At 34.6% G+C, this 26,918-nt stretch overlaps 1 protein-coding gene across 1 annotated transcript; it reads left to right on the top strand.

Annotated features, from left to right (window-relative positions):
- Positions 1–379: 379 nt before the first annotated feature.
- LOC123538795 (peroxisomal membrane protein 11C-like) lies at positions 380–26,891 on the top strand. The gene is made up of 4 exons (XM_053529569.1): positions 380–620; positions 10,359–10,537; positions 15,171–15,251; positions 19,328–26,891. The coding sequence occupies exons 1-4, from the start codon at positions 399–401 to the stop codon at positions 19,566–19,568; spliced, it is 723 nt and encodes a 240-aa protein (XP_053385544.1). The 5' UTR covers positions 380–398; the 3' UTR covers positions 19,569–26,891.
- Positions 26,892–26,918: the final 27 nt, after the last annotated feature.

Genomic DNA, 26,918 nt, shown 5'->3' with positions numbered 1-26,918 from the left:
ACAGAACTTTATTTAGGTTATTTAGTGGACATAGTGGTCGAAAAGACTAAGAGGTTTTCCTACGGAGGTGAAAGCCCCTGGTTCGAATCCTTGCTACTCCCACTGCGGTGTGTCCTTGGGCAAGGCACTTTATCACGATTGCCTCAGTCGACCCAGCTGTAAATGTGTACCAGCAAATTTCTGGGGGGTAAGGTATAATTTGTTTTAACTGTTCTTAAAATAGGGTCGATCAAAAGCTCTACAGAGCTTATGTTAATTGCTTCACAAAGCAACGGTAAATAAAATTTACCTTTACCTACCTGCATTTTCCTTTACGTTGCTAACGGTGTCCGGATAGTAATGTAAGTTTACAAAAGTTACTTCCCTTTTTCATCTGACGTTAGAAAACGAAAACGAAAATGGATACACTGGTGCAGTTGATAGGGAGTTACAGAGAACGTGACAAGTTGATAAGATTATGTCAGTATGTTGCACGATTCCTGGCAGGTACGGCACAGACTGGTATGGGAGTCAGGCTCAGCACTGTTGCTCAGGAGTTCGGAAAATGTCGTACAGTTTTAAGGTTGTTTGATGATATACCCATGCTAGCTTACACACTACACTATGGTTTAGGGAAAAAGGTCAGTATTTAGTACGTGTTGACGAGTTCATGATTTAGTATGTCTTATTGTTATAGGAGAGATCGCCATTACGTCACGCATAAATACCTGTTTATCTGGTGGTGGGTAAAACAAATGTTTTTACACCGTTTGTGTATGGGATCTGAATTTTTAATTTTTAATAACTTTTTCGCTCATTTATGGATTTTAAAAATTAAAAAAGTTTTGGAATGCTTAGGATTTTCATATTTTCCCATTTAAATATCTTTTTAAAATGAATATCCGTTTTAAATGACATAAGATTTTAATAGCGGCGTAGCGATCCTCCAAACATTTTGAAAAAACACTGTAAGTTAAGCGTTCATAATTAATCCATTTAATTTCGAATTTATAATCAAAAGTAATCAATAAATTGCTTGTTTTATACACTTTCCATTGATCAAAAAATTATTGATATTATTTGTGTTTTAAGAAAGTTTAAGCCGTTATAGTCTAGTCCGATTTTGCAGATATAAGCTTATTTAAGAAGTTACAAGCATTTTGTTAGTAGAGTAACTTCGGGTATATTCGACACCTTAAGCATAAAAACGGTGAAGCAATTTTCATTGCAGAATGACCGGTGCGAACATTTCATGAAAACGAAAGTAGACCTTTTCTGCGTCTTCAGTATAAAACGCTGCCCAGTGTTTGCATCTACATCGTCAAAATGATGGATTTTATTCTGATTGTTGTCGTCGTGTAAGTTCGACATCTTTCGGGCAAATTCGGCACCCTGATGAATTTTAAAACTATACATTAATCATTTTTGTAGAACTACATTAAAAACAGCTAATTTCACAACAGACATAACACATGGTTTTATGCTGACGAGTAGGCTCTAATTTTTCAGATTTCATAACTTGAGCTATAAAAAGTAAAACAAACAATAATCTTTATTGTTCAGTAGATTATACAAACGCTGGCTAATTGTTTCGGGAAACAATATAAGATATAGCCTCATTAATGATGTTTATTTATTTATTCGCTGCTGCCTTCTTTTTTGACATGGTACCATTTTCTACCATCTGAAAGGCAGAAGCAAGTTTTGACGGAGAGTAGCTGCAACATTTTGCATGAACTTGTCACGACATTTTAATCTGATAGAAGGGTTTTTGTTACTAAAGTATGTGGAGTACTCGGCTGTGATTGTTTTAAATAACGATCGATGATATGTTCTTATTGTATGCTAATCAATATATTACACTATTAAAATTGCATGATTTTTTATTGTCTATTGATAATTAATTGTCATATATTCATATTGGTCCCAGGTGTAATTATGTGCAAGCTAATTAAATGTACAGGTGCTTTTTAATGACGTAATTAGCGACGTCAGTTCAGGTTACATACTCTAAGGATCTGTGTGGACAAAATTAGGAAAGCTCGGATTGGTAAAAAAACGCTTAAACCACTTGTATACCGTAAATTTCCTTTAAAGGAGATATAATCGAATAATTTTTAATAGTATGACGAATTTGCACGACAATGTTATATCTTGTCTTGCAAATTCGTCACCCCCTAGCCAAGGTCATGCTTGGAAACATGTGATACTATTTGTTTCTAAACATCAACATCAAATATAGTTCTGTTTATATTTCGATTAAATAAAGTCAAAATGCAATTGTAAGAATAGTTTTACATACCTTAGGTTCGCTGACCATTCTTACAGAAAACTGTAACTGCGGTTTTCGTTCAAAATGAATTGACTGTCGAAGTTACCCGATGAGCGTATCGGAAAAGGAAAGAGCACCTGTGTGATCAAAATGTTCTCATGATGTCATACATAAATATGACATCATATAAATTACCAAAGAAGAATTATTCTAGGACATTATGGGTTTTTCCACACGGATATTAATTCAAGGTGTCGAATATACACGACTGTCGAATTTATCCGAAGTTACTCTATTTGATCCAACATATTTTTTTAACATATTTTGGGTATGCTGAATCTAAAAATATATGTTGGCCATCTGGCAAATGCCTCTGAAAGGGTAAAAATGGGGGCAAAAATGACCACTGTTTTTAACAAAAAAAAATCCATCAATATTACTTTATAATGCAAATCTTTATCTTTAGATATGTTTCAACAAATTATTTAATGTTATTAGTATAATTCAGTAAATATTTATCAAAAAAATATATCACAAGTTAAAAATGTGAACTTAACGGGGTTCAAAAAGGGGAATTTGAAGACAGTTTTAAAAAATATATATCCAACATCATTTATAGAATAGAAAAATGAGACTAAGTAGTAGATTGAAAACTTCCGCTGGAATTTTATGTCAAAAAAGAAAATAATATTTTGATGAAATGGTTTTGCAGTTTTAAAATAGTCATTTAAGACAAAATAAACAATGGAGAAGTTAAAACTTAATTAACATGACATTGTTTGTAATGAACAGAATACCATGTAGAACGTATTTTATCCTGGTAACTAGATCATTTTATTTAATATTACAAATGTAAACTTTTTAATACCTTACCATCATAATAATTGATGAAAATTAAGTGTGACAGGGATTAAGATTAAGGCTAATGTGAACTTAATTAGCATAAACAATCCTGGTCTCTATCACAATAACAATCTGAGTCAAATCATGTTTTAAAGTCTTTTTCTAAACTCTTTGGAGTGTTTTACCTGTTATTTAATGTACATTAACTCTGACAAAAAACAACACTCTTTCATGATCATTAAGGCTTTAGAGATGTCAAGAATACTTCATGGAATCAGGACTTTTCGAAGGTTTTTTTACAGGTAGGCCAAATGTACATGTATACTTTATTTCTAAACTTTTTTAGAGATGCTTGGCTTTATATACTTCGTTATATTTTAAGATTTGGTGAAATTGTATTTATTTTAACTTTCAGTATCTGTGATAAGTTCATTTATAAGAATCTGTTAATGCTAGCTTTTTATATACTATAATTGCTGCGAATGATAAGTAATAAATATCATTTTGGTTAACAGGTGTTAAAATATTCCAAAGTAAGAATGGACAAGACTTTGCATCTTAAGAGACCATTTCAAGATAGCACAGAAAAGTGCATCATTTGTTAGGAGGCAAAATCTGACAAAACTTGAAACTAAATAGCCTCAAGGCATAACATCTCTAAAAGTGTGTGCTGTCAAGATTTGTTCAGAGATTTTTTCTAAATATGAAGCCATTAGTAGAATTGAAAAAAATAGATGAAAATGACAAAATACGTTGCCATAGAAAGTGTTATTCTAATTTTGTCCACAAAGAACTAATACATACTATTCAGTCAAAGCTAAGTTTAATATAGAACAAACATCAGATTAAGCTGCATCCTCATGAAACTTATCATATACTCTTACTAAATTAAGAAATGTGTATGTTCTGTCAAGACAAAAACAAAAACAAAAATAAACAACAAAAAAATCTTTAACATATATAGAACTAGTTAGTGAAAGTATTTTAAAGGATGCTAAACATGACAACACAATGCGATTATGACTCTCTGATGTCAACGGAGGGCAAATATAAAAATGTTTAAATTTTTTTAGATACGGAGTTCGCAAAACCAAGTCGGACAACTCAAATACAGATCTTGCCATGATCTTTCTTTTACATGAACGTTGGTATGCTGCAATGAAATCGCAAATACTGCAGTTTTCAGACAGTTGGAACAGATACCGCATACGTACTGAAGAGACTTCTTCAACAATTCTTTGTCATTCATTTAATTCTAGAATATCATCTTTCAAAGAAGCCCTACAACGTAAACTGAGAAACCAGTTTTAGTTTGTAACTCCACTACATATATCTTCTGTTGAAAGGAATACACTTCTTGTTCCATATGAATGTTTTGCGTCAATGCTTAGAGATGCCCATTATAATACTACTGGTAATATTGATGAACGGCTGACAATACAGAACTATAATTCCAGTGACGACATCTTGTCAATTGTACACGTAGCACTAACTCGGAAATTCTGCACTGAGTGTGACTGAAAATGATTCAGTAAATTGTGTTCCAGAGTGTCTGTTCATGTTTCTGAATTCAACGTATGGTGGCAAAGAGCTTCTAGATGAAGAACTTGACCATAAAGATCCTGAATCTGATAGGCAGTGTTAACTAAATCCTCAATAAGAGTTGCGTAGAAATCTACTTGCCTTTCATGCACTCACTGGCTGAGACACAACATCAAATTTCTGTGGAATCTCTAAAGATCTGTATTTAAAGTGTTTACAGCCAGTGCAAAACTGATAGAAGGTCTTGGATATGGACAACTGTCTGATGAAGTAATGAAAAACTGTGAATATCTTATTTGCAAAATGTATGGCCAAGATGTTGTAAGTACTGACAGTGCTCAAAATGTTATGTTTGGAAGGTCTACAAGTCCTGAACACATACCCCCAACCAGCGATGCTTGCGCATTTCACATTAGAAGAGCTCATTATCAGGCCCTGGTATGGAACCAATCAACTGTTCTCAATGCAGACCTACCTGCACCTTCCGACATGGGATGGAAAGTGGCAGATGACACACTTACGCCAGTTTTTATTACCCGTGATCCAATTCCTCAAGCTTGTATTGAGTTCATTGCTTGCAAGTGTACATCTGGATGTAGAACCCTCAGATGTGAATGTAAAATGACTGGGCTCTTATGCACAGATACAGATAATGTATATGCGATTAAACTCGAATGAACTCGAGACAGTAAATTAACATGAAATGAAGCAAATATCTCAATCTATATTATTTTGAAACAATTATATGATAAACAGTTTATAGATTTAGCTTCTGCCCTGTAAATTGATTCCACATATAAATTAGTGTACTGTATTCAGCAATAGTTTTGCAAATATAACCAACGTGAATTATTTAATAATCATGTTTTTGGCAAAATAGTCAAGTTAGAGTGGGTTTTTAAATGCTTTTTTTCTCCTAATGGAGCACACATTTGGATTAAAAGTTATTTATCTTTGAAAAAAGTGATGTTAATTTAATCTGTTACTATGTTACACATAACTTTGATAAAGAACTCCACATATTTTTGGATAATTGTAATACTATTACATATTTATATTAGAAATATCTTAATTTGGCGGCCATTTTGTTTTCCGCCATTTTGACCTACAAAAAATTATTTGTCAGATGGCCAACATATATTTTTGAATTCAGCATACTCAAATTATACTAAAAAGGTATATGGGACCAAATACTAACAAAATGCCTGTACCTCTGACATTTATTGAAATCTGGACTAGACTATTAGAAAAACATCACTGTTTACAAAAAACATGGACGCTCGGCGTCGGCCCACCCGGTCTTTGTCTTATCAGTTCTAAAAATAGAAAATACAATGGATTTGTTTACAAACACGATCACTCCTATAGGTTTATCATATTACAAGTGATTTATGCGGCCTATATATTAACATTAAATATATAATCACAATCCTAAACTTTAGAAAATATTTCTTATGATTTTAGATTATAAATGTTCAATAAGATGCATAATCACAGACTTGCAGTATGTTTAAGACAGGTTATTAACAGGGGCGTAGGGATGACTTTCGTGTTGGGGCGGTGATTTGGGTAGGAGTACTTTATTTCGAGTTTTCAGCCCTAATAACAGTTTACCGTGTTCAAACACTGTAATGGCGGTTCGATGTTAGACACGAACAATGTCTTACCAGGGTAGAACCAGTAATGTCTATGTAGGGCATCGAGCACAAGACTCTGACTTAAAGGGGTATTCCAATCCTTATGGCATTTAAGTCGTTAAATGACATTATAAAGGTAATACGCAATTCGCTGTTTCCTTTCTGAACTAAGCACTAATTATATATTCGTATGTTTATATATTTTAATTTTATTACAGAATTTATCGCACACAATGTACAACATATTATCTAGAACATCATTTGCACCAATAGCTAGCTGATACCAAGTTAAACAAACTTTCCAAATGTACTTTTGTGTGTTTCATTTCCACAAACAAATTCATTTGTCACTTTCATCATGTCAATTTTGTCCGTCATCTCCCTAGTATGCATATAGAGTGTCATGAGATGGTTTAACCTTTTCTGTGTCATACTGGTACGCAAATGAAAATACAGCGACCTTGGTCGTTGCGGATTATCGATTTTGTACAATACCCTGTAACCAAGGCGATTTAGCAAGGTGTCAACGATATGATAAGGTTCTATGGACATATCAGTCGCCGATGAACTTCATGATAAATTTACAACTGGCTGTATATTTTCTGGCCTTTTCGAAAATTTACGAGTTCGGCATTTCGCCGCTCCTCGAATTATTGGGGCAGCGAGTGCCGCCCCTGCCGCCCCAGCTCCTACGCCCTTGATTAATATACTGTCAGGACACCGGTCATAGCTGGTTGATAGAGGGCAAGCTTGGGTTTGATTCAGGCATTGGGGCATATTTACAATTTTGCCTTTCTCATTTGTCTTAAACAGGATGATCCTGAACATTTCTTTCCAGATGGTAACTCCAGAAATATTACAAGGATTTTGTGGAATGTTCATTCAATGACAGGAAACATGTTTATATGAAGAGAGAGAAAATGTTCAGTTTTACAAATACATACCATACGTACTATATAACATTTTGAACTCTCTTTTAAAAATAACTTTTCTTGTCTGTGTCTGCCAGCATAACTGTTAAAAGTGTTAAAGGTAAAAGTTTTTTGTTTACATGGTAAGTTTATGAAAGTAAATTTGACCTTGAATGGATGGAACAACTTTAGACAAGTCCATGACAGGGTGTATTATTTACCTCCACATCATCCAGTCTAGGCCGATACTGTTGGAAACAGTACTAGTTTAAGTAAATCTCCCAGAAATGAACACTCATTGGGATATTTGGCCCAATGGGGAATGGAATCTGGATCGCTGATGTTGCAGACCAGCCTGCTAACAACTTTGCCACTGACTCTTTGAAAGTGAAATTATTCAAACTGCATTTTAAAATAGAGGACATTAAAGTGGAGTGCAGTGAAAAAGTGTCATAACTCTGAATATTGTCTCATCTTTCATTTGGGGCCCCCCACACCCCCCACCTCCCTATTCTTCTTATTATAGACTTATCAGACAGATTACTAAAGATCTGTTCATATTTCACAAAACGAGACCATTAATAAGATACATTACTATTAATAAGATACATTACTTAAAAGACATTACTCTACCTTCCCCCTTTTTTATAAAAAACACCTATTTACCTATCATCATCTTTTAAATATAGTTTGAAATTCTTGTCTAGAACATAACTGAAAAAGTGTGTGCATACCCAAGGGGTTTAGTTGACATTTCACACCAAGATACAAGACATTGACAGGGGTCAAATTTAACAGTAGTTTGTACTGGCTGAAGTTAGCTAGTGCTCTTTTTGATCACTAGCTAAAATAAAAAGCTACCGGCGAAAGTTAATAATATTTAATTACTCTATTAATATTTTACTGGCCAAAACTTACTGACTGATCTCTGTTAGTAGCCAGTCACAAACAAAAGTATTTTCTATTAGCTTAAAATAGCTTGTGCCATTTTTGTTGAACAATAAAATATCATAAACATAAATGATAACATTCCTTTCATGAAGAAAAATGTGTACCTTCAAAACAGTTAAACTTTATTTAAGCACTGAATTGATTGATTGATTTATTTCGGCAAAGGAAAACATATAATGGTTTACAAACATTCTTATAATGTTAAAATTCTAACATATTGAAATATTAAATAAATAAATAAATAAATAAATGAATAAAAATGGATAAATAAATAAATATTAAATAATACAAAATTAAACCATGATATGCATCCAATACCAAGGATAACACAAAAAAGCGCCAGCGCTTGTTTCCATTGTGATCCTTTGGCACTGTTGGCATGACATAGAGAGGCACTATTTAAATTTAACACATATTACAAACATTATTAATATATCACAGAATAATTCTAAATAGAAATATCACAGGTGTCTGACAAAAATTATTATGAAAATAATATCCTATCGTACAGAAACATATCTCAGCAAAATATATCATCACAGTAATTACTATATGTATGGGAAATTGAACACTGTAAGCACATCATGGATAGATGGTTAAGAATAAAAATGTTGGTAAAATATTAAGAAATAGTTTTACCTTAGCCGAAGAAAACAACAACTTTTAAAAGTATTACATGTAACTTTAAATTTAAACATTCAGAAGATATTTAAAAACTGTTCATTAAATGTTTTTTGGAGGCATCCTTAAAAACTGCTAATTTTGTAATATTTGTGATTTCAGAAGGTAGCCCATTCCATAGTTTGGCTCCTAAAAAACAAAATGATTTTGATCCCAACCCCTTTACCTTAGGAAGACCATAACCCCCTTCATTCCTGAAACGGGTATTATATCTATGTAAAGAATCTTGAGCAACAAAATAATCATTCATATACCCAGGGGCCATATTGTTTCTGACTTTAAAAACATGACACAACATCAAATAATTAACCCTTTTATCAACTGGTAACCAATTAAGTCTATTAAAATGTTCAGAACTGATATGGGATCTGGGATCAAGATCAAGTACCAACCGAACCATTTTATTTTGAGTAACTTGTAATTTATTTTTCAAATTCAAACTGTTATACCAAACTGAGCTAGCGTAATCAAAGTGACATTGAACCAATGACATAACAAGTAACTTTTTAGTATATTGAGTAAGAAATTCTTTTTTATGATAGAGAAACTTTAATCTAGCATTGGCTTTCTTGATAACAGAATCTGCCAAATTTACCAAATGATAAATGTTGGTCTATGGTAACACCATTGACCAAGATATTTTACAGATTTTGTAGATTCAATTGTAGTGCCATTACAAGAAATATTCAAGGATGACTTTGACCTTAGTTTTTGTTTGGAGCCAAAGACAATGGACTCAGTTTTACCTAAGTGTAACGACAATGTATTATCAATGAGCCATTGACTTACTGATTGTAATTGAACTAAAGACATTTTCTTGTTATATTATTGACTAGCTGAAATTAGCTAGTACATTTCAAACCCACTAGCTATTTTAAAATTCCACTAGCATTTAGCTTGTATGCTTGTCTAAATTTGAACCCTGATTGAAAAGAAGTGCAGTATGTAGAAACGTTACTATTTCATCTGTCTGTACAGGATGATTTTCTTTTTTCTACTTTTTGGTATTTATGGTGAGGAAAGTTGACAATTTAAGTAAATTAGAACAAACAAAAATTGTTCTGTGCCTAAAGTTCTACCATCTTGAATCTGGAAGTCTTTAATTAATTGGGCTGTGATGACCTCAAATTGCAGGCAGTTCGAACAGGGAAAACTGTAAAAAATATGTATGTATTGAAGCTGGTGACAGCATACACAAGCTCAGGTCTGTCTGGGGCCTCATACATGTACTTTGCATATGAAAAAAAGATCAGTGACGGACTTCTCCTTACAACTGGTATTAACTTCAGTATTATCAACACTGCTTCACAACAAGTAGCAAATGGCCTAGCCTTAGAGCCATTATCAATTTTTCTCATGAGAGTGCTTTATTCTATGATCTAATGGCAGCAAATGAAAGCTTAAAGGCTTGCTTACACTGTTGTAAATTTGATAGAGAAATGTTTAGCACTGACTTTGTGATAACGTGCTTAGAATGTTTGTTTAAAGAAAGTTTGAGAAACACATGTTTTTTATATAAAAGCTGTATATTCCTTTTTTCAGGAATCAAACGGATGGATGCGGTTCCTAACACTTGTGGGTAACTGTGCCAACCAGCTGTACTTCCCATTGGAGCACGTGTCATGGTGCGCCCAGAATAAGATTATTGATAGGCCACATACCAAGTGGGCGATAGCTTGTATAGCAGCATGGGCAGTGTCACTGTTCTCGGAAATACTCAAGTAAGATTTTCTTTTATTAGTCACCTGCTGGTTAAACCGGATATATTTATGGCTTGTCCTTGTCTGCCAATCACCCTGCCAGTCACTCACTCACTCACAGAAAGTGAGATCCTGCCAAAACTTTTAAAATACTAGATTTTTCTTCATGAAGCTTTGAACTTACGTTTATTTTGTTGCTATGGCAAGGAGTATCCCAAAAAAATACTACAAAACGTTGGTAAAGTGGGATCCTGCAAGAAGAAGACTTTTACCATGAAACTTGGTATAATAAATGGTAATATTAGAGTGAGCATGTTCTTTTATTTTGTTGCTATGGCAACAAATGTGGTTCATTGATTCAGATACTGAAGCAGTATGACAAAAATTTGATCCTATGATAACTTAAAAAGAACAAGAGATTTTTTCCTGAAACTTGATGTATATATAAAAAAATGTAGGAAAATGAATGTTGTTTCATGTTCAGAATTTCTCCATCTTATCCATCCAACTGTCTGTCTATCCAGCTGTCAAAAATAGTGGATTCTGTCATAACTTAAAAGTATTAGAGATTTTTTCTTGAAATCTTTGACAGGTATAAAAGGCAATATGTTGAATATGCACACCATTTTATTTTTTTCCTTTTTAATTTACATATTTACCCATTGTTTTCTTGAGTGAGTAATTAAGATATTCATTTACAGTTTTTGGGGAAAAAAATGAAATTCTTCACATACATAAATATGCATTGCTTAATTTCTATAATGAACTTGTCCATCTGTCAATTTTGACAGTACCATTAACTTTTAAAAGCGGTGCTTACTAAAAACGTTACTGACTGAATGGCGAACAGTGCAGATCATGATCAGATGTGCATGGATGTGCAGTCTGATCCAGGGTTCAAATTTAGACAAGCATACAAGCTAAATGCTAGTGGAATTTTAAAATAGCTAGTGGGTTTGAAATGTACTAGCTAATTTCAGCTAGTCAATAATATAACAAGAAAATGTCTTTAGTTCAATTACAATCAGTAAGTCAATGGCTCATTGATAATAAATTGTCGTTACACTTAGGTAAAACTGAGTCCATTGTCTTTGGCTCCAAACAAAAACTAAGGTCAAAGTCATCCTTGAATATTTCTTGTAATGGCACTACAATTGAATCTACAAAATCTGTAAAATATCTTGGTCAATGGTGTTACCATAGACCAACATTTATCATTTGGTAAATTTGGCAGATTCTGTTATCAAGAAAGCCAATGCTAGATTAAAGTTTCTCTATCATAAAAAAGAATTTCTTACTCAATATACTAAAAAGTTACTTGTTATGTCATTGGTTCAATGTCACTTTGATTACGCTAGCTCAGTTTGGTATAACAGTTTGAATTTGAAAAATAAATTACAAGTTACTCAAAATAAAATGGTTCGGTTGGTACTTGATCTTGATCCCAGATCCCATATCAGTTCTGAACATTTTAATAGACTTAATTGGTTACCAGTTGATAAAAGGGTTAATTATTTGATGTTGTGTCATGTTTTTAAAGTCAGAAACAATATGGCCCCTGGGTATATGAATGATTATTTTGTTGCTCAAGATTCTTTACATAGATATAATACCCGTTTCAGGAATGAAGGGGGTTATGGTCTTCCTAAGGTAAAGGGGTTGGGATCAAAATCATTTTGTTTTTTAGGAGCCAAACTATGGAATGGGCTACCTTCTGAAATCACAAATATTACAAAATTAGCAGTTTTTAAGGATGCCTCCAAAAAACATTTAATGAACAGTTTTTAAATATCTTCTGAATGTTTAAATTTAAAGTTACATGTAATACATTTTTAAAAGTTGTTGTTTTCTTCGGCTAAGGTAAAACTATTTCTTAATATTTTACCAACATCTTTATTCTTAACCATCTATCCATGATGTGCTTACAGTGTTCAATTTCCCATACATATAGTAATTACTGTGATGATATATTTTGCTGAGATATGTTTCTGTACGATAGGATATTATTTTCATAATAATTTTTGTCAGTCACCTGTGATATTTCTATTTAGAATTATTCTGTGATATATTAATAATATTTGTAATATGTGTTAAATTTAAATAGTGCCTCTCTATGTCATGCCAACAGTGCCAAAGGATCACAATGGAAACAAGCGCTGGCGCTTTTTTGTGTTATCCTTGGTATTGGATGCATATCATGGTTTAATTTTGTATTATTTAATATTTATTTATTTATCCATTTTTATTCATTTATTTATTTATTTATTTATTTAATATTTCAATATGTTAGAATTTTAACATTATAAGAATGTTTGTAAACCATTATATGTTTTCCTTTGCCGAAATAAATCAATCAATCAATTCAGTGCTTAAATAAAGTTTAACTGTTTTGAAGGTACACATTTTTCTTCATGAAAGGAATGTTATCATTTATGTTTATGATATTTTATTGTTCAACAAAAATGGCACAAGCTATTTTAAGCTAATAGAAAATACTTTTGTTTGTGACTGGCTACTAACAGAGATCAGTCAGTAAGTTTTGGCCAGTAAAATATTAATAGAGTAATTAAATATTATTAACTTTCGCCGGTAGCTTTTTATTTTAGCTAGTGATCAAAAAGAGCACTAGCTAACTTCAGCCAGTACAAACTACTGTTAAATTTGACCCCTGTGATCATGATCTACACTGGTAGCAAAGACAGAACCAGTCGTGTCCAGCATGGTAAGGATTAATGTCTGAGGGGCCTTCAAGGTAGAGTAGATAAAGCAGCTGACTTCAAATCACTTGCCCTCACTGATGAGAGTTTAAAACTTTGGTTGAGGTATAGAATTCATCATGCCAGGGAGCCATCCAGCTATCTTACAGAAGGTTGTTGGTCCCAAACAAAGTGTCTGGCAATGCATGAAATAATATACAGACGGGCACCTGTGGTCTTCCTCCGCTTTTGAAGTTGAAACATTTTCCATGTGACCTAAAGTATATCAGAGTGTCTCTAGACCCAAAAAAGAAAATACTTATTTTTAATTATTAAACCAAATTAAAGTGCACAAATTTTTTTAAAGAATTTTTTCCTTCAGACTTACTAGCATTTCTTGCTTACATAAAAAAATCTGCTGAACGTGTTCAAATTATAAACAGTTGTGTCCCTTTTCAGCTCTAAATATTAGTAATCAGAGTGAAAAAAAAAAGTTAAGACAAAGAAGTATAAAATACACAGAATGGCAACTGGCTGTAATCTTGCTTGATCTCGTGTCAGAGCGTGAATTGGCATTATCTTAGTAAAAACAAACATCGGCGAGCATGGAGTTACAATTTGTACCTCTAAAACTACATTTAAAATACATGTTAGCTTCTAAAACAACATTAGTTTCATGTAAAATAATCTTAAGACACAAAGTACACGTTTCTTACCATCAAAAGAAGCGTGGTCATACGGTGATAATTAATTTACCGATGAATAATTGCTTTTGAATACAATATGCCGCGTGGAGAACGCGTCACTTTTAGTAAACAAAATCTCATTCAGTAGTCACGGGATGTTGGCGAGATTTGCTCTATATGCCTTTCAAGTTGCCGATCTATTTATTTTTATAGCTCTTTGGTTAAGAGAAGTATTAAGAATGTTTACAAGAATCTTTAACTGGTTGAAAATGCTGATTGAAATGATTCTGGCTTGAGAGTAACTATTCAGGCCATTATGACCACTCATTCAACCAGTATTATATATTCTTTTTCTTCATACTATATTCTTCAAATAATAGAAGAAATAAAAAAAATATGAATGCCCAATTTTATTGTAGTAGTGTATGATTTTACGCATTCATTCCAGGTTTTTTTTCAGCCGTTTTTATAGCCGTTATCTGGCTATATTCCCAATGCCAAAAAGTATGTATTTTTCCCAAAATGAGTGCAAAAATTCCCAATCTACATTCTGAAAAAAATTTCACCAAAATTGCACAAACATTGGCCAGATTATGGACAATTTTGTAATGGAAGTATGTTAAAGAGGTTGTTCAATGTGAAACAAGTGTATGAGAAAGAGCTTAAACACATCCTTACTATATCCTATGGAGCTAAATATTTCCCAATTTGGAACATTTACGAGTCGAAATTCCCAATTTTGGGGGTATAGGTTATGTTCCCAAATTAGCTAGAAAAAAAACCTGCATTCATAAATTACAGCACATGAGTAATCTTATATCTTGAATGTAAGTTGAGGTTTTCCAGCACCAGCAAATACACAGAAAAATCATGTCGGACATGCAAGAATATATTTATTATTAAGGATCTGACATGCCTACCTGTGTAGGATAGGTCTTTCCAAACTAAAAAGAGACTAGAGGGAATTAGAACCAAGCACTATGGTTTCTTATTGGCGCTGTCCCAAGGTGGGGGGAAAACTCCTGTCTCACACATGTAGACATGTAAGATCATTTTTCTTGTTTACCATTGCAAAATTATCACAGGTAGTATTGTACGCTATGAAATTTTGCCTGTAGTTTGTCACATCATAATTATGACATCACAATTCACATACATATATTTAGCTTTTCTTTTTCCTACTGATCACCTATCTTTGTTTCTCCCTGCTAGTTAGGCAAGAACAATAACTGTATAGGTACACATTATCTGTGCATTAGATTTATATTTCAGAGCCGTCAGTAGGATTTACATGATCAGAAATGCCCAGAGAAGGCTGCTGAAAGAACAACAGCTCGTGGCAAAGAATGAAAGGTACCATAGCACTTTTTCACATTTTTTGTAATATATTATAATATATCTTAGACCCTTTTTTAGCTCACCTGTCACATAGTGACAAGGTGAGCTTTTGTGATCACCCTTCGTCCGTCGTCAGTCCATGCGTCCGTCCGTCAACAATTTCTTGTCTGCATGATAGCGGTTTCATTTATGATTTTATTTTAACCAAACTTGCACACAACTTGTATCACCATAAGATCTCGATTCCTTTCTTGAACTGGCCAGATCCCATTATGGGTTCCAGAGTTATGGCCCTTGAAAGGGCCAAAGTCAGCTATTTTGACCTTGTCTGCACAATTGCAGCTTTATTTATGATTTGATTTTTACCAAACTGGCACACAACTTGCATCACCATAAGATCTCGATTCCTTTCTTGAACTGGCCAGATCCCATTATAGGTTCCAGAGTTATGGCCCCTGAAAGGGCCAGAATTAGCTATTTTGACCTTGTCTGCACAATAGCAGCTTCATTTATGATCTTTTTTATCCAGACTTGCACACAACTTGTATCACTATAAGATCTTGGTTCCTTTCTTGAACTGGCTAGATTCCTTTTCTGGGTTCCAGAGTTATGGCCCCTGAAAGGGCCAGAATTAGCTATTTTGACCTTGTCTGCACAATAGCAGCTTCATTTATGATTTGAATTTAATCAAACTTGTACAAAACTTGTGTTGCCATAAGATCTCAGTTCTTTTGTTGAACCGGCCAGATCCCATACTGGGTTCCAGAGTTATGGCCCCTGAAAGGGCCAAAATTAGCTATTTTGACCTTGTCTGCACAATAGCAACTTCATTTATGATTGGATTTTAACTAAACTTGCACACAACTTGTATCACCAAAAGATCTTGGTTCCTTTCTTCAACTGGCTAGATTCCATCATGTGTTTCAGTGTTATGGCCCCTTAAAGGTCCAAAATTGGCTATTTTGGCTTTTGCAGCCATATAGAGACTTCATTTATCGTTTTATTTGATACAAACTTCCAAAATATCTTCAACAACAATAAATCTTGGATTCCATGACAAATCAGATCCAATCGTAGGTTCCAGAGTTATTTTATATCTGATTACCTCCCCTGGATTTATATCAGTAAGTACTTATATAGGACTTACTTGAAATTTCATTATTGTTATTAGTTGGACTGAGTCATTCAGGGTAGATAACTATGGACTGATTTTATGTCAAATTACCTCCCTTTATTTCAAATTATAATGGGTAAATCTCTGTAACTAATGAAGATACTGATCTGAAATTTCATTTATGTCAACAGATTTATTTGGCAGATCCTTCTTTTGTTCACTTACAATAATTTTCTTTTTAATTACTTCCCTTTTACATTATTATAAATAGCTTATTTTTAGTAACTTTTTTATTATTGGCCGTAGGGAAAAACCGAGACCACTTTTCTGTGGTACAACATGGATGGTACCTCCGACTTTTAGGTGTATTTTGACATATCTGTACCTTGTAAGAATTTTTTTTTTCTTTTTGGTTAAATTTCTTTCCTTTGTTGTTCCTGTCCTTTGGACTTAGATATTTTTTCTGAGAACCTTCTTGTCCTCAAGTGCAATGATAACAGGTGAGCGATATAGGGCCATCATGGCCCTCTTGTATGTTTTGGTCGCAGTTGTTTAATATATTTGTCATAGGTCACAATTTTTTTTTTGTTTTTTTGTGATCGTCCGTCCTTCCGTCCGTTCGTTCGTCGTCCGTCCACAATTTCTTGTCTGCACGATGGTGGTTTCATTTATGATTTTATTTTAACCAAACTTGCACACAACTTGTATCACCATAAGATCTTGGTTCCTTTCTTGAATTGGCCAGATCCCATAATGGGTTCCAGAGTTATGGCCCCTGATAGACCAAAATTACCTATTTTGACTTTGTCTGCACAATAGCAGCTTCATTTATGTTTTGATTTTAACCAAACTTGCATACAACTTGTATCACCATAAGATCTCGATTCCTTTTTATATGCCCTCGTATTATGTTATCGCCTCGGTGTCTGTCTGTCTGTTGGTTAGCAATTTCCCTGCCGCTCTGTAACTCTTGAACCCCTTGAAGGATTTCGAAGAAACCTGACACAAATGTTCACCTCATCCAAATGATGTGCAGAGCGCATGTTTTGGATGGCTCACTTCAAGGTCAAGGTCACACTTAGGGGTCAAAGGTCATATGGCTTTGTTTTGTGTGTATATTGCTCTGCATTTGCGTTGCATTGCAGTGCTTTTGTTTTTATTTGGCAGATCCTTCTTTTGTTCACTTACAATAATTTTTTTAATTACTTCCCTTTTATGTTACTATAAACAGCTTATTAGTAACTTTTTTTTATTATTGGCCATAGGGAAAAACCGAGACCACTTTCCTGTGGTACAACATGGATGGTACCTCCAATTTATAAGTGTATTTTGACGTATCTATACCTTTAAGAAAATTTCAACTATATTTTCTCATGATTCTTTTGATTGATCTTGATTATGATTTTTTGACCTTCTTGTCCTTAAATGCAATGATGACAGGTGAGCGATATAGGGCCATTATGGCCCTCTTGTTTTTCTTTTATATATCTGGAAATAAATGCTCTATCTGTTAAGAAGGCTTTAAAATTGGATTACTGACAAACTATAATTATGTTATGGAAACACGTGAGAATCTGCTGTCATGATTCAGAAATAATTTATAGCAAAAGAGTGCTTTATCACTATGGATGATGGGCGGTTATATGTTGGGCGTAATAATTTCACGAGGGCATAGTGAAATTATTTGTATGACGTATTACAGCCCAAGTGTTTAAGTACTGTTAAAACATGGTTTTGCTATGAATTATTTCGATTCTAATATGCCTTTAATCTAAAACAGTAGATAAAATATAGTAGAGTTCTTTCTTGGTCGCAACAAAAACATTGATGTCACCGCACATTTACGTGACGTCATTCTTGCATAAGAGTGTTTTAACAAAGAAAAGCATATTAGAATGAAAATTGTAAAGCATTTGTAACACATTTACTCCAGGTAAACTGTCTCAGTTATAAATATCAATTTCTGAGGTCATATTTCACTCATTTGGTTAGGGCAACTGGAAAATGTCTTTAGTGTCGCGGTGGATCAGGGTTTGATTCTCGACAAGATAGTCTTTTTTTCTTGATTTGGACAAAGAGCTATAAAAATAAATAGATCTGTGTATTTATACTTCTTTGATTTGGAATTTGTATGATATTTTAGAATTTAGAAACAAAAAGTCATATTCTGATGTTCATAATATGACCAGGCTTCAATATGATAGAAAGTTTATTTTTAGCCAAATCAGAAGGTCAGGGTCGTTGAGACAGGTGACAGCTTAATACAGGTGACCGCTAAGAGTCGACTGTATTACTTGATGACTAATTTTCTTGTTGGATTTCATGATTACATTGATATGTACACTAATTTAAAATCCCATCTCAGCAAACAGATACTGCTGTAATAGATAATGCTGGGCATGTCACAAAATCATTATCATCAAAGTGGACAGCAAAAATGTGCAAGTTTTTGCATTTCCGCACGCATTAAGTGTATAACACGTTTAATGTACTGACTAAAATGTAGGGTTAGAATTACCGTAGTTTCAAAATACATGTATAAACATTAAAGATACTTTTGAATATTTACTGGAGTCTGAAATATATCACAGGCTCTCCTACTATGCTTTTAGTCACAGTATATGGAAATAAACTGCTGATTTGATTTTATCTTTAACAAACTTCAAGTCCACCAATTCCTGTCTCTACAAAGTAGGTGTTGTCCAGAATTGTGGAATTCTGTATGAGCCACGCCATGAGAAAACCAACATATGCATTTGCGACCAGCATGGATCCAGACCAGCCCGCATATCCATGTCGGGATCCATGCTGTTCACTTTCAAGGCCTATTGCAAAAAGAGAATCTGTTAGTGAACAGCATGGATCCTGACCAGACTGCGCTGGTTGCAGATGCACTACGTTGTTTTTTTTTTCATGGTGCAGCTCAAATTTTATCGCAGTATTTACTTCTTAGTAACAGTTGTTTCTGTAATTTCAGCGATTCTACTGAAATGACTGCAAGCATCAAGAACCAGATTCGAGCTTTAAAAGCACAGGAGATGGACAATTATTTGGCAGTTGTCGAAAATAGTGCCGATTTTACCAATGCTATCAACTGGCTCCCGGCTGGTTACTTCTGGTCTGGCAAGTTTCCGTCCAGGTTTTGTGGTGGCATGGGGATCATTTCATCCGCGATAAAATTATATCGCATACACAGTGCAAAATCAAAAGTTTCGTAACTGGAATTTAATCCGTTGACTCCATATTTTTAAAAATGCATAATCTTTACTTTTAATGTTATTGTTGACATATTTAACATAGTGGTAGATCAATGAAAATCAGAATTAATTTTGATTAATGAACATAACTGACTAAAAAGTGTCAGTTGAGTTAGTGACAAATAGTATACAATTAGTTTTTCCATAAAAATTGCTAAAATAATCGTTTAACATTTAGTCTGCTGGCGGCAAGTGGTTTTGATTTTGAGACCAGTGCCAACCAAGATCAGCCTGCACAGGCTGAACTTGGTCCGCACTGTTCACTATTCAATCAGTAAACTTTCAGTGAACATCACTTAGAATAATAAGTGGGTCAGCACAGATAGAATAACGGAACAGTCCATTTTAGACATATAGCAGGGTAATGGTTAATGGGAAGGTTTATGCATTATATGTGCCATTTTAATCTTTCAGTATTTGTACGATTTTTGATGTCTGCTTTCAGTATCACCCCATCTCATCATCCCTTTAAAACCAGTTCTAGACCCCAAAACCCATTCTTCTTCTCCCATACCCACATAAGTATTTCCTTTTCGACAAAATTTTAAAAAACTAAATAAATTAATTAATTTAGATAGTTTTACCTGGCTCCAGCAGCAAAGCAGATTTTTTCAGTACCCAATAATTGACAGATATTGGCAATGACTGACTGAAACTAGAGATGCTTTTGAGAAAAGCGCATGCCTCCCACAACTGCCTTCTTTGTCTGGATTGTTCAGACAAATGGTTCCTATCAAAAATGTCTAGATGGTCTTGATGAGTGGATCCAATCAGTAATTCAAGGGCCATAATTCAAAAGTGCCTGGGCAGATTTGGCTAATTATCAAATTTGGCAGAGGTCTTATGGTCAAACACATTTTGTTCAAGTTTGGGGAAGATCGGATGAGAAATGTTCGACTTAAAATGCGGACAAGCTTTGTGACAGACAGACACACACACACACAGACAGACACACAGACAGGAGTAAATTAATATGTCTCCTACACCACTGTGTGGTGGGAGACATAATTAGATGTAATTCAATGAAATTGATTCATACCATAAGTAGTCAAGATGATAGGTAAAAACTGTTTAAGGTATACCAACATATTTTTTCGTCTAAAATTGTTGGCCCTTAATCGTATTTGAGTCAGAACCATTTGGCTCAAAAGCATTTACACCTAAGGAACAATCTTATATTCTTTATTTTTATTTATTTTTTTATGTTCCCGAAGGGAGGCATATTAGTTTTCAACTGTCCGTTCGTTCGTTCGTTAGTTCGTTAGTTTGTTTGTTCGTTCGTCACAACATTAACTTTTTGCATGAAGGCACTTTACTCGCAAACCACTGCACCCAGGATCTTCAAACTTCACATGCTGATAGTACTTATTGAGTACACCACCCATACTGACTTTGGGGTCACCAGGTCAAGGTCACAGGGGCCAGCGTTAACTTTTTGCATGAAGGCACTTTACTCGCGAACCACTGCACCCAGGACCTTCAAACTTCACCTGCTGATAGTACACCACCCCTACTGACTTTGGGGTCACTAGGTCAAAGGTCAAGGTCACAGGGGCCAACGTTACCTTTTTGCATGAAGGCACTTTACTCGCGAACCACTGCACCTAGGACCTTCAAACTTCACCTGCTGATAGTACTTATTGAGTACAACACCCCTACTGACTTTGAAATCACCAGGTCAAAGGTCAAGGTCACGGGCCAACGTTAACTTTTTGCATGAAGGCACTTTACCCGCAAACCTCTTCACCCAGGACCTTCAAACTTCACATGCTGATAGTACTTAATGAGTACACCACCCCTTCTGACTTTGGGGTCACCAGGTCAAAGGTCAAGGTCACAGGGGCCAACGTTACCTTTTTGCATGAAGGCACGTTACTCACGAACCACTGCACCCAGGATCTTCAAACTTTGCATGCTGATAGTAGTTACTGAGTACACGACCCCTACTGACTCTGGGGTCACCAGGTCAAAGGTCACGGTCACAGGGGCCAACGTTAACTTTTTGCATGAAGGCACTTTACTCACGAACCTCTTCACCCAGGACCTTCAAACTTCACGTGCTGATAGTACTTATTGAGTACACCACCCCTACTGACTTTGGGGTCACCAGGTCAAAGGTCAAGGTGCTGCGGGGGACATTTGTCACCATTAATGACAGCTCTTGTTTTTTTTTCATTAAAAAAAATCCAAAGAAAATGTTAAGCTTTTACAAGATTGTTAAACAGTCCCATGTAACCCTTTGAATCATTTGCTTTCATGTGAGATATAGTGTTAATAGTTAATATAGATTAAAATTTAAATTTATACATTGTCATGAATTTTCCAATTTTTTTTAAATTGGAATAGTGAAGAAAGAAACACCGGTCCTGCCTTATCATGTAAATTTCGTAATTTTTGAAACCATTACTGAGGCAATATTTATCAATGTTTATAGTCTAAAGTTTAGACTTAGACAATAAATATTCAGTTTACAAGTCAAATAAATTTTATTTATTAACTTTTTTGGAATTTCCCTTGCCTTGAACTAAATGAAAGATAGGACATTAAATTCTGAATGCCTGACTTTTCACTTGAGTTTGCTAAAGTGATGTTTGTGAGTTTATGAGTTTTTTTATATTGACAGATATTGCTGTTTAAAAGCAGTAGTTTGTATAATAAAATAATTTTTTTTTTGTATCGAAGGTATTCACAATGTATTTATTTTCACTACTTTTGATTATTTTGAAAGCAAATATGACCCATCTAAAGGTCGACAAGATATTTTGTTGAGCTCAAGTCAATACTTGAAAAAGAAAAACTAGCTGAGATGTATCTGTGATGTCATGTTATAAAACACTGACTGAATTGCTTGCTGGTCAATATTCAAAATTATTGAACCGCTGCCCTTTGTACATTGGGCAATAGTTTTTACTATAGACCAGCAAGCCATTCACTACGTCTTTAATTTTTACTACAGGTATGTCGGCCAAAACTACAGATCATTGGTTCTAAAATGAGCCGCGCCATGAGAAAATCAACATAGTGTGTTTGCGACCAGCATGGATCTAGACCAGTCTGCGCATCCGCGCAGTCTGGTCAGGATCCATGCTGTTAGCTTTCAAAGTCTATAGAGAAACCATTAGCGAACAGCATGGATCCTGACCAGACTGCGCAGATGCGCAGGCTGGTCTGGATCCATGCTGGTCGCAAAGCCACTGTGTTGGTTTTCTCATGGTGCGGCTAAAATAACTTTTTATGTTAAAAGTAGTGACAGTTATTCTAGAACACAGAGCAAGTTGTTTTATTAAGTCTTAAAGATATATTGTTGCCTATCAAATGCTCTATAAAAATTATTGTTATAATAAACAGATAGTTATATCAGCTTGTGTTATTCTTTCTTCTTTTAACAGTTTTGTTGTTCAACATTAACCAGTACTCCTGTTAACAACACCATTTAAAAAAAAAATAGGCTAAATAAAATATTAGTGATAATACCATGAAAACAGGGGTGCATATCTTATATCTTGAACATGGTAAAGCGCCCGCCCGCTTAACTCAGTAGGGAAAGTGTTGATCTACAGATCGCAGGGTTACGAGTTCAATCCCAGGGCAGGGCATATGTTCTCCCTGACAATTTGATAAAAGTAATTGTGTCTGAAATCATTTGTCCTCCACCTCTGATATTTCACGAGTGGAAGTTGGCAGTTACTTACAGAGACGGTTTGTGCTGGTACAGTATCCAGGAACACTGGTTAGGTTAACTGCCCGCCATTACATGACCAAAATACTGTTGAAAAAGGCCTTAAACCCAAAACAAACAAACATGAACATGATAGGGCAGTAAATCAAGATCTTCAAACTTGATCTTCTTTCTAACAACATTGTCATGGTGAGTTCTCGTGTACTACATGAAGTGTTTGTTCTCAAGTGGTCAAGGTCACTGACCTTGAATCACTTGCCCCTTAACTTCTTACATTCAAGCCTCACTTGGTGCACTGAATTCTTCATGTGAGAAAGCCATCACGCTGACTTTGCCGAGGTTGGTGGTTTTACAGACTGAGGTGCCTGCCTATGATGAAAAAATGCATGGAAGGGCAATTGGGATGTTCTTCCACCATTAACCCTTACAATGCTAAATTTCTATAATGGACTGGTCCATCTTCCAATTTTGACAGTACCATTTATCATTTGAAGGGATGTTTACTGAAAATTTACTGACTGAATAGCCAACAGTGCAGACCATTATAAGACTGCATGGATGTGCGGGCTAATCTTGGTCTACACTGGTCCCAAAGGCAAAATCAATCATAAGGCTAAAGCTGGAAATCCCAATATGACTTGGGCCTAAAAAAACAAGAGCTGTCACTATTGGTGGCAAATGCCCCCAAAGTATGCCCAAGAATGCCATAGTTGTATCCGTAAAAAAAATCACATCATTTTGTCACCTTGACCTTGACCTTAGAGGCTTGGATCATAAGCGTGACACACCTTAATATGGTTAACATTTGTGTCAATTTTTTTTTCAAATCCCTTGATAAATGGCAGTGTTATGGACCAGACAAGAATCACCTTTGACTTCTAAGTGTGACCTTGACCTTAGAAGTAGGGGTCTTGGTCTTATGCATGACACCTCATCTCATTAAAGGGAACATTTATGGCAAGTAATTTCAAAATCCCTTCATCAATGGCAGAATTACGTATGACCTAATGACCTAATACGAAACAGACCATTTATACTTTGACCTCTAAGTGTGACCTTGACCTTGAAGCTAGGGGTCCGGGTCTTCCGTAACACACATCATCTCTTTATGAGGAACATTTATGCCAAGTAATTTCTAAATACCTTTATGAATGGCAGAGTTTCGGACCGGACACAAAACATACCCTGTTAATCTTTGACTTCTAAGTGTGACCTTGGCCTTGGAGCTAGGGGTCTGAATTTAACCGCGCATGACACATGTTTCATCATGGTAAACATTTATGCAAAGTTATTTCAAAATCCCTTCATGGATGGCAGAGTTATGGACTAGACAAGAACAGACCATGTTAACATTTGACCTCTAAATGTGACCTTGACCTTTGAGCTAGGTGTCTGGATTTTCTGCATGACAGTTTGTCTCATCATGGTTAACATTTATGCAAAGTTATTTCAAAATCCCTTCATGGATGGCAGAGTTATGGACCGGACACAAAACAGACAATTTTACATTTGACCTCTAAGTGTGACCTAGACCTTGGAGCTAGGGGGCTGGGTCTTCCGCATGACATGTTGTCTCTTTATGGAGAACATTTATGCAAAGTTATTTCAAAATCCCTTGATGAATGGAAGAGTTACAGTTCGGACAAGAATTTACCAGACTCGCACACACATGGACGGATGGACAGTGTGATTTTTATATGCCCACCTTCATTATAAAGTATATAAGGCCTAATGGTAAGTTTAAGTTTGTTCCAAGCAGTTTACATCTCAGTTCATAGGCTATGAACCCTATTAAAAATATTTATGCATGCATGATCATGGTCTGCACTGTTTGCTATTCGGTTAGTATTATTTTCAGTGAACACCCTTTAAATAGTAAATGGTACTGCCCAAATTGAATGATAGACCAGTCCATTTTAGAAATTTAGCAGGGTAAAGGTTAAATCCTTAAATGTAAATTTCATCCTTGGTTAGTTAAAAGTAAATAGATGAGGCTTATTTTCTATATGGCCATTTTTGACAGAAGGCAATGTGCCTGAAGTTATTCCTTGTCCACCTTTGATACATGAGGCGAAGTTGTCAGCTACTTGTGATAAACAAGTCAGTACTGGTGCAGAATTAGAGAATACTGTTAGCGCCACTAACAGTGTTCTTTTCCTACTGTGCTTTCAGCAAAGGGCCTGTACTCTTGCTGAAATCATAACTGTTCTCTATATACCATTACCTCCCCTGTTTCCACTTTGCAAATATGAAGAATATAAAAGAATGAATTCAATATTGACATTTTATTGCACAAAATACATCTACAATATATCAACAACACTTAAGTTTGGTCAAAAATATCACTGTTATTTACACATAAAAAAAAAGTTGTTTCTAGGATGCTGTAATACTGTGAAATCATTAAATTTCGTGGTCATGAAACTTTGTGGTTTTGGTCAAAACGGCAATTTCGTGGGGATATGAATTCGTGGATTTCAACTTTTGAACATAAAATGAATGGGAATTTTACTTGTTTGTTGGGATTAAATTTCGTGAATGGACTCAACCACGAAATCCTCAAAAATTAGTCCCCCACGAATATTAATGATTTCACAGTAACACAAATAGTGCATGAAACGTCTGAAATAATTTTCAGAGTAGGTAGTGGTGTATTGTATACACCAGACATACCAGATTTACTGATGTTGGTTAATTGATTAATGAATCATTACTGGAACTGCATGTACTGTACAATCTGAGCGTAACCTGAAGTATCCAACAAGGTTGGGAAATATGTCATTTCATACGGTACTTCAACAAATAGTTGAAAATGTTGTTTACAGATACATAAATAACTGAGCATTTAGTTAGTCAGTTGTTCTTTGTGGTATTTACCATAAAATCATTTATTTTCAGGGAAATGAAATTTTGTGGAATTGGCCAAAATTATTATTTCATGGAGATTTGAATTCATAGATTTCAATGTCAGAAGATCAGAATGAGTGAGCATTTTGTTTGCTCATCTGGGAGAAAATTTTGTACCTTGGCAAAACCATAACATCCATGAAAGTACTGTAAAGGCACATATTATCGCCAAGCCGAAATTTTGCGCATTTGTAATTTTGAGTATGTTTGCAGGTTTTGATATTTGCGAAATTGTAAAAATGGTATCTTACTTGAATTTGAATACTACTACACGTAATAAATATTTGCAAGATGATTAATTTTCGTAAAATGTAGGGCCTCGCGAACATAGCAAAATTTAAACATGTGTGAAAATTTCTGATTTTACAGTAAGTCCCCCTTAAACATGACTGATGCTACAGTATCTCATTTTGTTTGTATATGGTCCACATTTTTACTATCACTGGTGTCACGTCAAACATAAATTTCACAATTAAATTCAATAACATTTTGAGTCATTCCATATTTTGTTCCTATTTCAGTTATCATAAGATTTAAACATATGTCCAAAAATTCCATGCAAATTTCGCCTCCTTGAAAATAATCTCCATCTGAAAATCAGATATTTTCAAGATGCCAAAAGTTAACTATTCCAAAACACAAGTTAGCTTGCGAGGTAGAATATATGAGTTGTACAACCAACTTGTGAAATACAAAAGTATATAAGACAACAAAAACAGCACTTA

The sequence above is a fragment of the Mercenaria mercenaria genome, chromosome 18 (assembly GCF_021730395.1).
Source record: "Mercenaria mercenaria strain notata chromosome 18, MADL_Memer_1, whole genome shotgun sequence".
Taxonomy (NCBI): Eukaryota; Metazoa; Mollusca; class Bivalvia; order Venerida; family Veneridae; genus Mercenaria; species Mercenaria mercenaria.
This window is presented reverse-complemented; position numbering and strand designations above follow the sequence as displayed.